The 11886-nt window shown below is 51.5% G+C and overlaps 1 protein-coding gene across 1 annotated transcript in view; it reads right to left on the reverse strand.

The window, feature by feature from the left end:
* LOC131266239 (E3 ubiquitin-protein ligase highwire) overlaps positions 1–11592 on the reverse strand; it is a 27990-nt gene extending 16398 nt beyond the window's left edge. The window contains 12 exon segments of the mRNA XM_058268668.1: positions 1069–3119; positions 3974–4994; positions 5091–5597; positions 5695–6190; positions 6258–6545; positions 6593–6600; positions 6641–6890; positions 8331–9134; positions 9204–9428; positions 9496–10411; positions 10478–11058; positions 11145–11592. Of these exon segments, the coding sequence (XP_058124651.1) occupies positions 1069–3119; positions 3974–4994; positions 5091–5597; positions 5695–6190; positions 6258–6545; positions 6593–6600; positions 6641–6890; positions 8331–9134; positions 9204–9428; positions 9496–10411; positions 10478–11058; positions 11145–11592 (7595 nt within the window).
* Positions 11593–11886: the final 294 nt, after the last annotated feature.

Consider the following 11886-nt stretch of genomic DNA (forward strand, 5'->3'; position numbering starts at 1 on the left):
TTTCCTAAAACTGTTTCATCATCATTCAACAAACAGAACTTTCCATCAGCTTTCGATGATCTGATCGATGAAACATAAATGTAATATTATTAACTAATAGTAATAATAATAATAATAATAATAATAACAATAATAATAATAATAATAATAATAATAATAATAATAATAATGCAATACAATAAAAATATACAGAAAAGGAAGAGTTTATGAGACACGGTGTAGATATGAGGGAGGAGGGCTTCTAAATGATAATTATTTGCCATCTTTTTCACAGCAACCGATGAGCTTGTTATCCAGGACAACGTGTTCAATCAATCCATAGCCGATGAAGCTTTTCAACTCGCCGTGAAAACTCGCATATGGCTGATAGGCAACGCATTCGGTCAACTCTCATCAAATCTATTCCGTGGTAAGTAAACCGGCTAGCATATTCATCTCCACAAACTCACATGGTTCCGTTCGGACACAGGTGTCGTAATATCGAACGAGACCGCCTGGAACGCACTGCCCAACATTATGCTTGAGCGGAATCTGATCGAATCGTTCGAAGGCCGAACATTCCTTGCGATTCCGCGCAACTTTTCCCTTAACGTACAAGCTTTCCGAATTGCGCAGCTGGCCACGTGCGAGAGTACGAATATTTCTTCTCCAGCCGTATGGCCGGAAGTGTTCTTCCTGCGACCATTCAGCGTCACCAATCGGGACGATCCGGAGTCGTACGTGTCGGTTGAGGAATACCGCCAGCAGGAAGGATGTGACGCCGAAGGACCCGACCTGGTGCTGGTGATCGTTCTAGCGTCCCTGCTTGGAGTTACTCTGGTCGGTGGTGGCCTCGGAGGTTTCTTGTGCTACCGGCATCACCGCAAGCGTCAGCGGATGTTACTGTTGGAGCAGAAGCTCGTCCAGCCAACTCCACGCACGTACCGAGAAACGCAAATACTACTCAAGCTCGAAACGGTCGGCACACTCAAGACCGACTTCTAGACAGGGTCGGATCCCGAATTGGACATCACGTAAAACTACGCTTATTTGTAGGTTAGTTGTATGTTTCATATCGAATATACTCACAGCACTGGCAGGTGGCAGTCGAGCGCGTTCCGGATGGTCAGCATCGCGTCCGGCACCATCAGTCCCTTCGCCAGCAGTGTCGTGCCATAGCGCTCCAGTGTGGTCGCTTCCGGATCGGTCAGCCGATCGTCCGGGTCGTCGTCGAAGCGGAGCTCCTTCCGAAGTAGGTTCCTGCTGCAGCGCCCTCCAAGGTGCGCGAGTTCGTGCTCGAGGGCAATCAGAGTTCCCCCCGCACTCGTTCCACCATGTTGGCCATGCTCGCCGTGCTCGACGGAGGCCGGCGGCAGCTGGTCGGCATTTTCGTACCCTATCACCAAACACTTGAACCCGAACGCGGGACTTTTCGGTTCGTTGACGTACGTCGAACAGGATTCGAGCGAAAGTTCTACCTCGCGGCCGGGAAGCAGCATGGCTCGCCCGGGACCGCCGTACGACCAGCGCGACGGTGTGTTGTACATGCGCACCGTGCACCAATCGTCCACCGGTTCCGGTTTGTCGCTCGCTCCGGTCCGGCTCGGAATCTTTACCTTCACGCGATCCTCCTCCTGGACGGTTCCGCACTGCGCGTCGAATGTAAGGCACATCCAGCGCACGGTCGGTGGAAAGCGCACCCGATATGCCGTAAGTCCGGCCGTTCGGTACGGATGGTCACTCTCTAGGATGCAGTAGTGCTGACTGGTCGTGTTCATGCTCGTCGCCGACGAGGTTATCAGCGTCGCACCGCTGCTGTGGCCCATGTGCCCGCTGCTGGCCTTCACCACTCCCATCACGCCGTTCCGCTGTCGGCGCAGTTCGTTGAGCGCCGTAATGGGTGGTAATATTTCCTGCACCATCGCGAGCACCTCCACCGACACCTTCAGATCCATCCGGATGCAGCGTTCCAGCTGTGCCAACGTCAACGGAAGCAGGTAGCGGAACAGACAGTTCACCACCGACGGCGAGCGGGTCGTACGTGCTCGGAACAGATCCCAAACGGTTCGCTTGCGCATGGGTACCACGGCCATCACTGCCGCAGCACTCGCTGGCAGCTCCATTTCATTTCCATTTGCCGCCATCCCGATACCGGCACCGTTCGCAGCGCCACTGACCGCCGCCGGGCCACCACCACCACCACCAATCGCCTCCGATGCACTGTCGATTTCGCCGTACGGATCATACGGGGTGGCTGCTCCGGCCGTGCCACTACTGCCTCGGAACGTCTCGAGCAGTCCTTTCGGTAGCACTTTGCCGATCGTACGACGCGTTCGCTCGATCGTAGTTGCCGCCGCGTTGGACGAAAGGACGCTCACTAGCCCCGTCGTGCCCACGTCCAGATGTTCCTCGATCGGAGTTATGTTGTGCTCCGAATCGATCGCTACTCCTCCACCGGAACCACCAGCACCGCCACCACCACCACCACCTAGCATCATTCCATTTGCTCCCACCACACCGGACGATGCGGACGACGAAGGTGTCGAGGATGTTTCCGACGACGAAGGGGCCCGCATTCCGGGCGAAGCGGATGTCCACAGGGCAAGCTCGTGAGCAACGGTCAGCAACTCCCGGCAGCGACCAACAATAGCTCGGGCTACCTCCAATGCAAGATCACGCGCTTGTGTCCGACAGTTGCCCAACTCGCGTCCATTGCCACCGTTTGCCCCGCCAAGCTGGAAACTGCCAGCGGCACCGGCCGGTGTGCAGTGGTACAGGATGGCCGGTATCTGCCCCCGTGCCGGGGTCGTTCCGTTGAAGCTTAGATCGCACGGGTAGAAACGGAACGTCACCGTTCCGCAGGGTCCTCGAAGCGACGACTGGCCGCAATCGCCGGACAGCGTTCGTGCTCCCTGGCTGCACAGACGCAGCGCGTAGCGATGGTTTTCCTTCAGCAGCACCGCCCGGTTGAAACGTAGTTCGGCCATATGCTGTCGTACTGCCGTTTGATCGTACGATCCGACGATCGACTCCAGTACCTCCCAACGGTGCGAATGGGAGTAGGTGTGCGAGTGGGATGAATGGTGACTATCGTACAGCAACTCCAGCTGATACTCGTAACTGCCTGATCCGGAATAGACCTGCGGGGAATGGAAACAGGAGTAGTATTAGAAACTGTGGACCTTAATGTGGAACTAAATCTAAGTCAACGAATACACATGGAACTTCGTAAAGTGAAAATATTTATATATAGGAAAATTAGGAAGACCCTACAACTAATATTTCGGAAACAAACTGTTATACGCCAGTAAGATGCAGCGTGAACCCGGGCTCTCCGTAGATGAGTTCCATCTTCGGGTGATGCCACGATCGGGATCACAAAGGGATCGCCGTAGCTGACGGGGCCGAAGCGTTGGCCTCGCTCTCTGGCTACCTGACCTCCGGTGCGTTCGGACGTGTGTAGCGTAACGGGTTTCATAATTTTAATATGTTTTATTGTCTAAGAGTCTAAGTAGAAAATAAAGAGCTTTTAAACCCAAAAACATAAAACAAACTAATAAACTACTTGTGATAAGGACAACAATGAAAAAAGAAATTAGCAGAACAGACCAGAAAAGTCAGCCTAGTGGTAAGGGTAACATTGGTAAGTGGAAACACATTGTTTCAACAACTATAAAATAAAAGGATATATACACGTGCAGTAAAGTTTAAATGAGAATCAATTTTTTTTCCTGTTTAGTCTTGTCTAGCTGTTGTACTATTAACTAAAGTAATTAGTAGCAAGAAGCATAGTAATTTAGACAATGAAACATTGAATACAAAATCGTCAAGCTCGTCGGCTAAACAATTCAATTAATTTGCAAGTTCTCTTTGCAGCAATTTTTTTAATTATAAGCATTTCTGGATGCTTACATGACAATTACAATGATTTTTTTCTAGCAAATATCAAATGTGTTTGGACATTAATTTTCGCATCTGATATGATGATACTTACACAAGCTCCGGCAATCGATATTCCAGGCCGATCGACGGTGAACGCAATTGCGTCTGGCCCAAAGTTGCCCGTGTTCCACGTCTTGCCGAGATCAATCTTCCCAAAGCGACTGCCGGTGCTGTACAAACGGTTGCTGCCCATCGGCACCATCGGTGGGACCATCAAATCTGTCGCCGGCTGCTGGGCCGTGGTGTCCTCCTGATCGCCACGATCGCCACGCTGCTCACCGACCGGATCGCACCCATGATGGATGATTTCCGAGAGCAGTTTCGCCAGCAGTCGACATCCGTTGCGTATTAGCAATCGCTCCTGACTCTGGTCATCATCCGGATCGTCGTCCTGATCGCTATCGTCCTCATCGCCCTCACTGTCCCCATCGCCGGGAGATTCATTTCGATAAGCGCACCGGCCACCACCACCGGTTGACATCGGTCTCTTGCGTCCTTCGGGTGAGCTCTCGTTATCATATTCCTCGCTAATTGACGGAGCCCGGCAACGACGTACACTTTCCGTCGCCCCATCAGTCCCTTCGTCTTCGTCGAGCTCGTAATCGTAGTCAACCCCTTCGCTGCTGCGGCAGCTACTGGCGGTGCTTGTGTTGCTATTACTACTCCCACTACTGCTACTACCCCGTCGCCGATGTCTTCCGATGCGATCCAGCTTCCGGCGCACCGGATCCGAAACGAGCTCCAGCAGCAACTCGAGCACATCCCGGAAATGCCAGTCCGGAAGATGTGGAACGCCAACCTGCGACTGTCCGACACCCTCCGTCGAGTTCGTTACCGCACCCGCACTCGTCAGTTGTTCGATTAAGCTGGCCAACATATCACGATTCCGCGAGATCAGCATACCCCCGCTTGAGGTTGACTGGGGGCGCGAGGAGGTCGACGGTACCGGTGGCGTTTGGGATGGGCTAAGAAGGATGGAAAACGTCACCCGTAGGTTAACGGACGGCTGGCAAAGACCGGCCAGGATGGCACTCAAAAGAAGACGCCCGGTATAGCGCTCCGCACTGGCACTGCTACTGGCCGATCCGTAGCTGTAACGGTACCGATCCACGCTCGGTTTACCACCGACGACGTGTTGGCTGGAGTCGGATTCACGCAACAATAGCAACCGTCGGCACAGGACTTCCCACTTCAACGGAGGTGTCGGGTAAAAGATATCAAAACACCGTACGAACGTTCGATGACATTCGGCCAACACTTCCCGCTTGGCCTTACAAAGCCGACGTCGCATCGTACGCTCCATTACCGGCAGGGTGACCCGATCGGCTAGGATGTCTATCAGAAGGGTGCGTATTTCGATGACGGCCACCGCGAGCGATTGGTGACTGCCGGATGTCGGTAATGGTGCCGCGGAGGATGACATTGGCGAGCTGGTGTTCTGATAGGAGCTTCCAAAGGGTGGCACCGAAAACTCCGCCCGAAGCTGATCTTCTGCGTGCGCGTCCGCTTCATCCTCCGTCGAGCGGGATCCGGTCGGATGATAGATGGCGTTCAAGTACCGCCGCAGAAGTCTCAAACAAGCTCTACATATGAACGATAGCCGTACGATAAGCTAGAAAGAAAACAAACGTTATGTAATTATCGATAATTTCGTCACGCGAATTAACCCGCAATACCTTCGCTTCTCCGATCAGCCCTGCATTGTTCGACATCATGGGATTCGTGGAAGAATTTTTCATTCCCCCCATCGTACCCTTCTTCTGCTCGCCGGACAAATTGCGGAACGCGTTCCATGCCCAACTCAACAGTGCCGTCAGCGACTCGAACGTTTCCCGATTGACCCCGGTTGCAAAACGTCGCGAAATGGGACACAGCGTGATTACACTTTCATCCACGCTCGAGCTGGTCAGTGTGCTGCTTACGCCACCCGCACCTGCTGAACCCGTACCCCCCGAGGCCTTCTTCCGGCGGTAGTGTACGTTTGCGTTCGCACCACCACTGTTCGACTGCTTGGAACGGCTCCCGGAGCGGAATGGAAACCTTCCCTCGTTGGCGGATGCCATGTTGGAGAATCCACTGCCAGCGTCCGCGTTCCCGAGATTCCAACGGTTCGGTGTAGGGATTGCTGGCACCTCCTCGTCCATGCTTCCCGAGCCGAACGTTGGCGTGAGCAGAACGGATCGATGCTCCGGAAGGTCCTCCTCTTGGGGATCCTCCTCGACGGTGAGATCACAAAGCTTCACCTGCCGTCCATTAGCACTGCTGAATGCTACAAACAGACAATGGTATAACATTATACAAACCTGAGCAAAATAATCCATTTGCCTTCCACCTACCACCACGTGATCCCGTGAACCAATCCGATGCGTTCACATTGACATTTCCATCCAGAGGCGACGACAGTGAACCACCCGTGGTGGATCCATCCAACGATGGCTCGAACGGTGGCCACTGGCCCGATGACCCAAGTCGCTCGGTTGCCTCCGTCAGCACATCCAAGCAGGCGAGCAAATTCAGAGCCAACTGAAACCGCGGAACCTCGGAACCGTTCCACCGTTGGGGTAGGGCTATCTCTGGACTCAAAACCGACAGCGGTTCATTCCCACCGAAGCGAATGGTATCACCTTTGTCAACCGCATCGACCGGATCCAAGGGATGTTCCTGGTGCGACTGACGTTGCTGGTTTGTCGACTGCTTTCGCTTCTGTTTTCGGCGGTACAGCTCGGCGGCGATCGGATTGAAGATCAACATCCGCTTTCGGATGCCATCGTAGCCCCATAGGACGTTGAACAGGGGATCGAGGGTGAAGGAAAAGTGCCAACGGTTGCGCCTATAAGCCTCCCGCATACCGCCGTTGCCGGAGTCGGCACGGGCATCGTATTGATTCGTCCGATGAGCACGGCAATGTCCCGTTCGACGATCGATCGTAATCGAACCAGCCAGATGTGGTTGATTGTTTGGTATGAGCACTGAAATTACGTAGCAGTTGGGGGAAAATACAAGAGTGAGCATTCAAACTATTGAAAACGAAAACTGAACTAGGGTAAGTGCACCCATAGTGGAGCTAGTACTAATAGTGGTTGTAGTGGAATAAAATCCTAGCTCTACGCCGATATATATACAATGGAGATATTTGTTCTTCTATGAAATGTTCTTTGATCTTCTGCGGAGTGTTAAAAAGATGAACCATCTCATTCCGTAATATAGAAGCTCCAAAATTCATATTTTCAAAACAGGTTGTCCCAACATGCTGCATTCCTTAAGAATCTATAACAAATATCATGATTTCCTTAAGGCTATAAAACACTGCAAAATCATTAAAACTATATGATTTCGCTACTGACATACCCCAATATAATTGATTTATACGAACTTAGTGCATTTTAGCATAATTTTATTATATTTTCATAGTTTTTACTATAGTGCCACTATAGGCACAAATACCCAAGTTGTTCCTATAGTAGCCATAGATTTTTTCACAAGTATATTTTAGTTTTATTCCGGTTTTGGCCAATATAATCAGGTAAATTTAGTGACTTTATTCTGTTTCTACAAAATAAACAAAGCGGACCTGGAGTGAAGGCTCAGCAGAAGAAGCAGAGGAAAGAAAAAATAAAGCGGGCGAAGGATACGCTATAAAGCATATACTTTAGTTTTAGCTGTAATATTCAAAGCATTTTTTATGAACTAAAATTGGACATATTTCGGTAAAACAATACAGTCTTTTCAATGACAACGCATTGGTCAAGGAGTATTTTACCGTTCTGTTTGAAATATGCTTCAAAAAAAAGTAATAGTCAAAATATATTCAAGTTTTTCGTACTACCACCACTATAGGAACACGATACCACAACTATAGGAACCATACCACCATAATAGGAGCAACCGGCTAGGAAGCAAAATACGCTTTTTTCGTGTATTTCGTATGGTTTCCGGTTAAAATAGATGTTTTTCAGAAGAAAAGTCATGTTTCGATAATAATCGATTCAAATATGTAGAATATTGTGTTCTTAACACTCATAAATTACACCTAATTGGTATTTACATTACTAAGTGCACCACTATTGGTACAGTTACCCTACATGGATGACCATTTATGAAAAAATAAAAAAAATATTTTTGAAAATTTGAAGCTTCACGAATGGTTAGTATTCAAAGGTCCTTTTTTCTAATTTGCCGAAAAACATCTCTGGACGAGATTCACGAGACTGGGTAATTTTAAAACGGTCAATAGTAAGAATTAAGGAAGTCACCTAGTATTGAACACCTCCTTCAACAGTTTCAACGCACATTTTTAGGAAAAAGGGGCTTGATCATCAAATTATTCAAATGTAACCAATGTGGTTCTACAAAAATAAATTGTATATCCCTGGTATTGATGTAAATTAAATAAATTCTAAACCACTTACAAATTGTCGATCGATCTGCCGTTACGCTGTACTTGGCTAAAGCCACCCCGTTGATGAGCGACTCCTCCACCTTGATGTACATCTGATCGCCGCTGGCCGCAATCCACGACGCACGGCGCCCCGTTCCGGGTCCAACCGACTCAATGGCCACCGGTGCGCAGTGCCAGAAAAAGTTTCCCTCGCTGCCAACGGGAGCTTCGCGGCCCAGCTGTCCCTTGTGGTAGTTGCCAAAGGTGTACACGGCACCACGGCTGCTCAACACCACAGAGTGGTTACTACCGGCCGCCACCGCCAAAATCGTACCGGTCCCGGACGGGAAGCGAATGAGATGTGGCCGACCGCCGGCCGGTGCTTGAAGATCACCGGTTCCCAGCTGCCCGTACTGGTTGCTGCCGAAGCTGTACACATCTCCGGCAGCCGTTAGCACCAGCGAGTGATGCTGACCGCAGGCCACCTGCGTCACTATCGGTGGACGGCGCGGATCCATCCCTGATTGCTGATGAGGCAGATCGACGCGCTGCGGAGGCACGGGGACGATACGTGGTGTGTCTGGGTCGGGATTGGTGTTAGTATTGGCCGCCGCGTTCGAACCTCCACAATGGCAGCAGCAGCCGCAACCGCAGCCACACTTGGCAGCGGCCGACGCGGGTGGATCGGTATTCGTGGCCGACGGGACCGTGTGGCAGGCGTTGCAAGTAGCGTTGGTTGTGTTGGGACTATTGGCCGAAATAGTGCTCATTCCATTCGCTGTTGATGTTATGGCATTCGATTGAATGTTAATGTTTGTAGTGGCCAGTTCTTCAACTAAAAAAAAAATAATGGTAACCAATTGATCTCTAATTGATTGTTTACTACTATTTTCATCAAAATTACCGTTGCGTTCCCGTTGAAATTTGCGTCCACACTGGCCCTTATTGTTCAGCCCGAACGTGTACAGCTGTCCGAGGGCATCAACCGCGACGCAGTGTGCCTTTCCGAGGGCCACCTTTCGAATGACAACATCCGTCAGGCCACCGACGACACCGTTCGGTTCGCAATAGTTGGTATCCTTGCCGTACATGATCAGCTTTCCTTCCTTCGTGACGAACGCCGATGTTCCTGTGGAAAATTAACAAAAAAAAAGTTATAGTATTTTAACTATGAACAATGATGAAAAACATTTTACCATTGTTGCACGCGACGAAGGTGATCGTATGGCCATCCAATTTGCTCAGCCGCTTCGGTTTGACCGCCTTCGGTTGGCGTCGGTTCGTCTTGGCTAGTTCACCGTCCTCACCGCGCTTGGCCGTACCGGTGAAGTAAACTGTTCCATCGGCCGTCAGCAGCAGCCCGTGATTCGCCTCATGGCCAACAACCACCTGACGGAAGCTAGTGATACCCTTCGGCAAAGCCGTCAGCTCGTTCAGCTTCATCGAAATGGTCGACTTTGGGGTGCTCATGACACATCCGACCATACCGGACGCCCCAGCGGACGTCTTTAATCCCAGTGCGATGCTGCGACCCCAATAGAGCACCTTGCCACCAGCACTGGAACCGGACCCTCCACTACCACCACCACCACCTCCCGGGGAACCATCGTCGACCAAAACAAGGCCGAACTCTTTGCCGCACGATATCGACTGGATTGTCGCACCTTGGGGATTACTGTCCAGCACGGCCGATGAGACGCCACTCGATGGTGGCTGACACCCACCCCCCTCCATCAGGTCCTCCTCGAAAGCAGCCCAACCGTAGGTGTGATAGCGGTTTTTGGCCAGCTTCAAACGGAGCTCCGGGCGCGGATCGGTCGAGCCAGCAGCACCCGATGTGACATTGGGCACAGGTGGATAGAGTTGCTTCACGACCAGGATGTCCTCCTCCTGCTCATCCGCCTCCATACTGTCACGGATCGAGTCCGAAACGGCGCCAAGCCAACAGATTGCATCACCATCGGAAAACAACTGACCATAGCGACGTTGCAGTGCTGGGATGGGTGCCGTTTGAATCGTTCCCAGGGCGGTAAGCGTTGTCGGGTCGTACAGCTGAAATGTCCACCCGCTGGCAACGTTTGCCTTGTTTATACGGCCATAGTAAAGCTTTCCCTGTGGAATGTAAAACAGTTTAAAAGTTGTAGGAATAAAAACGCTCCCACCCTTCTCTTAACATACCCCGGCGTAACCAAGCCACCCTGGCAGTTCGGTTTTGGCCATTGAAATCGTTACCGCGCCGTATATTAAACCCTCCTGCGTTCCATTGAAACCGGATCCGATTTTCAACAACCCTTTCGCGGTGACCAGGAAAAGAAATTTCCCATCCGAAGCCACCGAATGGACAATAGACGAATCGAGCGGCAGGCGAAACTCTCCGATCATGCAGCCACGTGGAATGCCACACCGGAAGTAGTCGGCAATGGTGGCCCGTCCCGTTGCCATTGAAAAGATGGTACGCTGCAGCTTGGCCACGCTTTGAGGCATTTGTACGCATCCACCGGCTGTCGTAGTGGTGGCGGCACTGCCCGACCCATTAGAACCGCAAGCGGAGCTCATCAAGATGGCGGCCACGGCGCGCACTATACGGCCAGTGTCACCCTTGGCGATGGCAAGCGAGAGTAGGGTGGAACAGGCAAGCGATGACCAGGCACCACCAACGGGCGACGGAGGACTGCTTGTGGTCGATAGTTCCAACAGAAGATCAAAGAGCGGGCCAAACACTGCATCCGGTTCATGGCGCATACCTTCCGGGTCTTGCCCTAATGACGAGGAAAAAACGAAACAAAATCAATTTTCCTTGCGAACCTGCTGTCAACGCATAGTAGCCATTTTTTTTCAAACTCACCTTGCAGGATGTCGTACAGCGAGCGAAGCGCCTTCGTGGCTATACGGGGCTGGCTCTGGCGCGTCTCCGCTATGATGCCGTACAAACTGTCCAACCCCGCGAGCACAATCTGCGGAACGCGCTGCGAAGACCCTGCCTGTGCGCTGCCGACCGACTTCGGTTCGTCCAGGGCGGTATCGATGATTCGCATGGAGGACACCGTGGCCCTGGCCGTCGTTTCGCGCTCCAGGACAATCGACCGCACCGCATGGTACACGGCAAACCGGGACGCATTCGAAGCAATTTCGTACCGCTCCCGGTTTGCCGTGTACTCCAGCAGCAACTGCAGCTTCGACTTTGACGTATCCTTTTTGGAGCTCGCGACGCCATCGTTCGCCTCGGACGACTCGGTCGAGAGGAAAATGTGCCCGAAAACCGACCCATATCGGGCCGAATCGTACAACTCCATTGCCTGCCGTGTACCAGAACCGTCGGGAATTGAAATATTCCCCCAAAAAGCGTACCGTCCACTAATATTCAGCACCAAAATGAATGAAGAAAATTTTTAACAAGGGCGTCTCTGGTGTAACTACAACCGAATGGCGATTGTCCCTGTACGCAACGAGGGCTTGGATGTGAAAAATCGATATTTTCCTGCACCTCGCTGGTTTCATCCCCTGGCTCTCTCACTCCCTCACCGCTCTCTCCGTTCCACTCACCCTCTTACCACACGGTCCTACATCCTTCTGACCAAACCAACTTC

The sequence above is a fragment of the Anopheles coustani genome, chromosome 3, assembly GCF_943734705.1.
Source record: "Anopheles coustani chromosome 3, idAnoCousDA_361_x.2, whole genome shotgun sequence".
NCBI lineage: Eukaryota > Metazoa > Arthropoda > Insecta > Diptera > Culicidae > Anopheles > Anopheles coustani.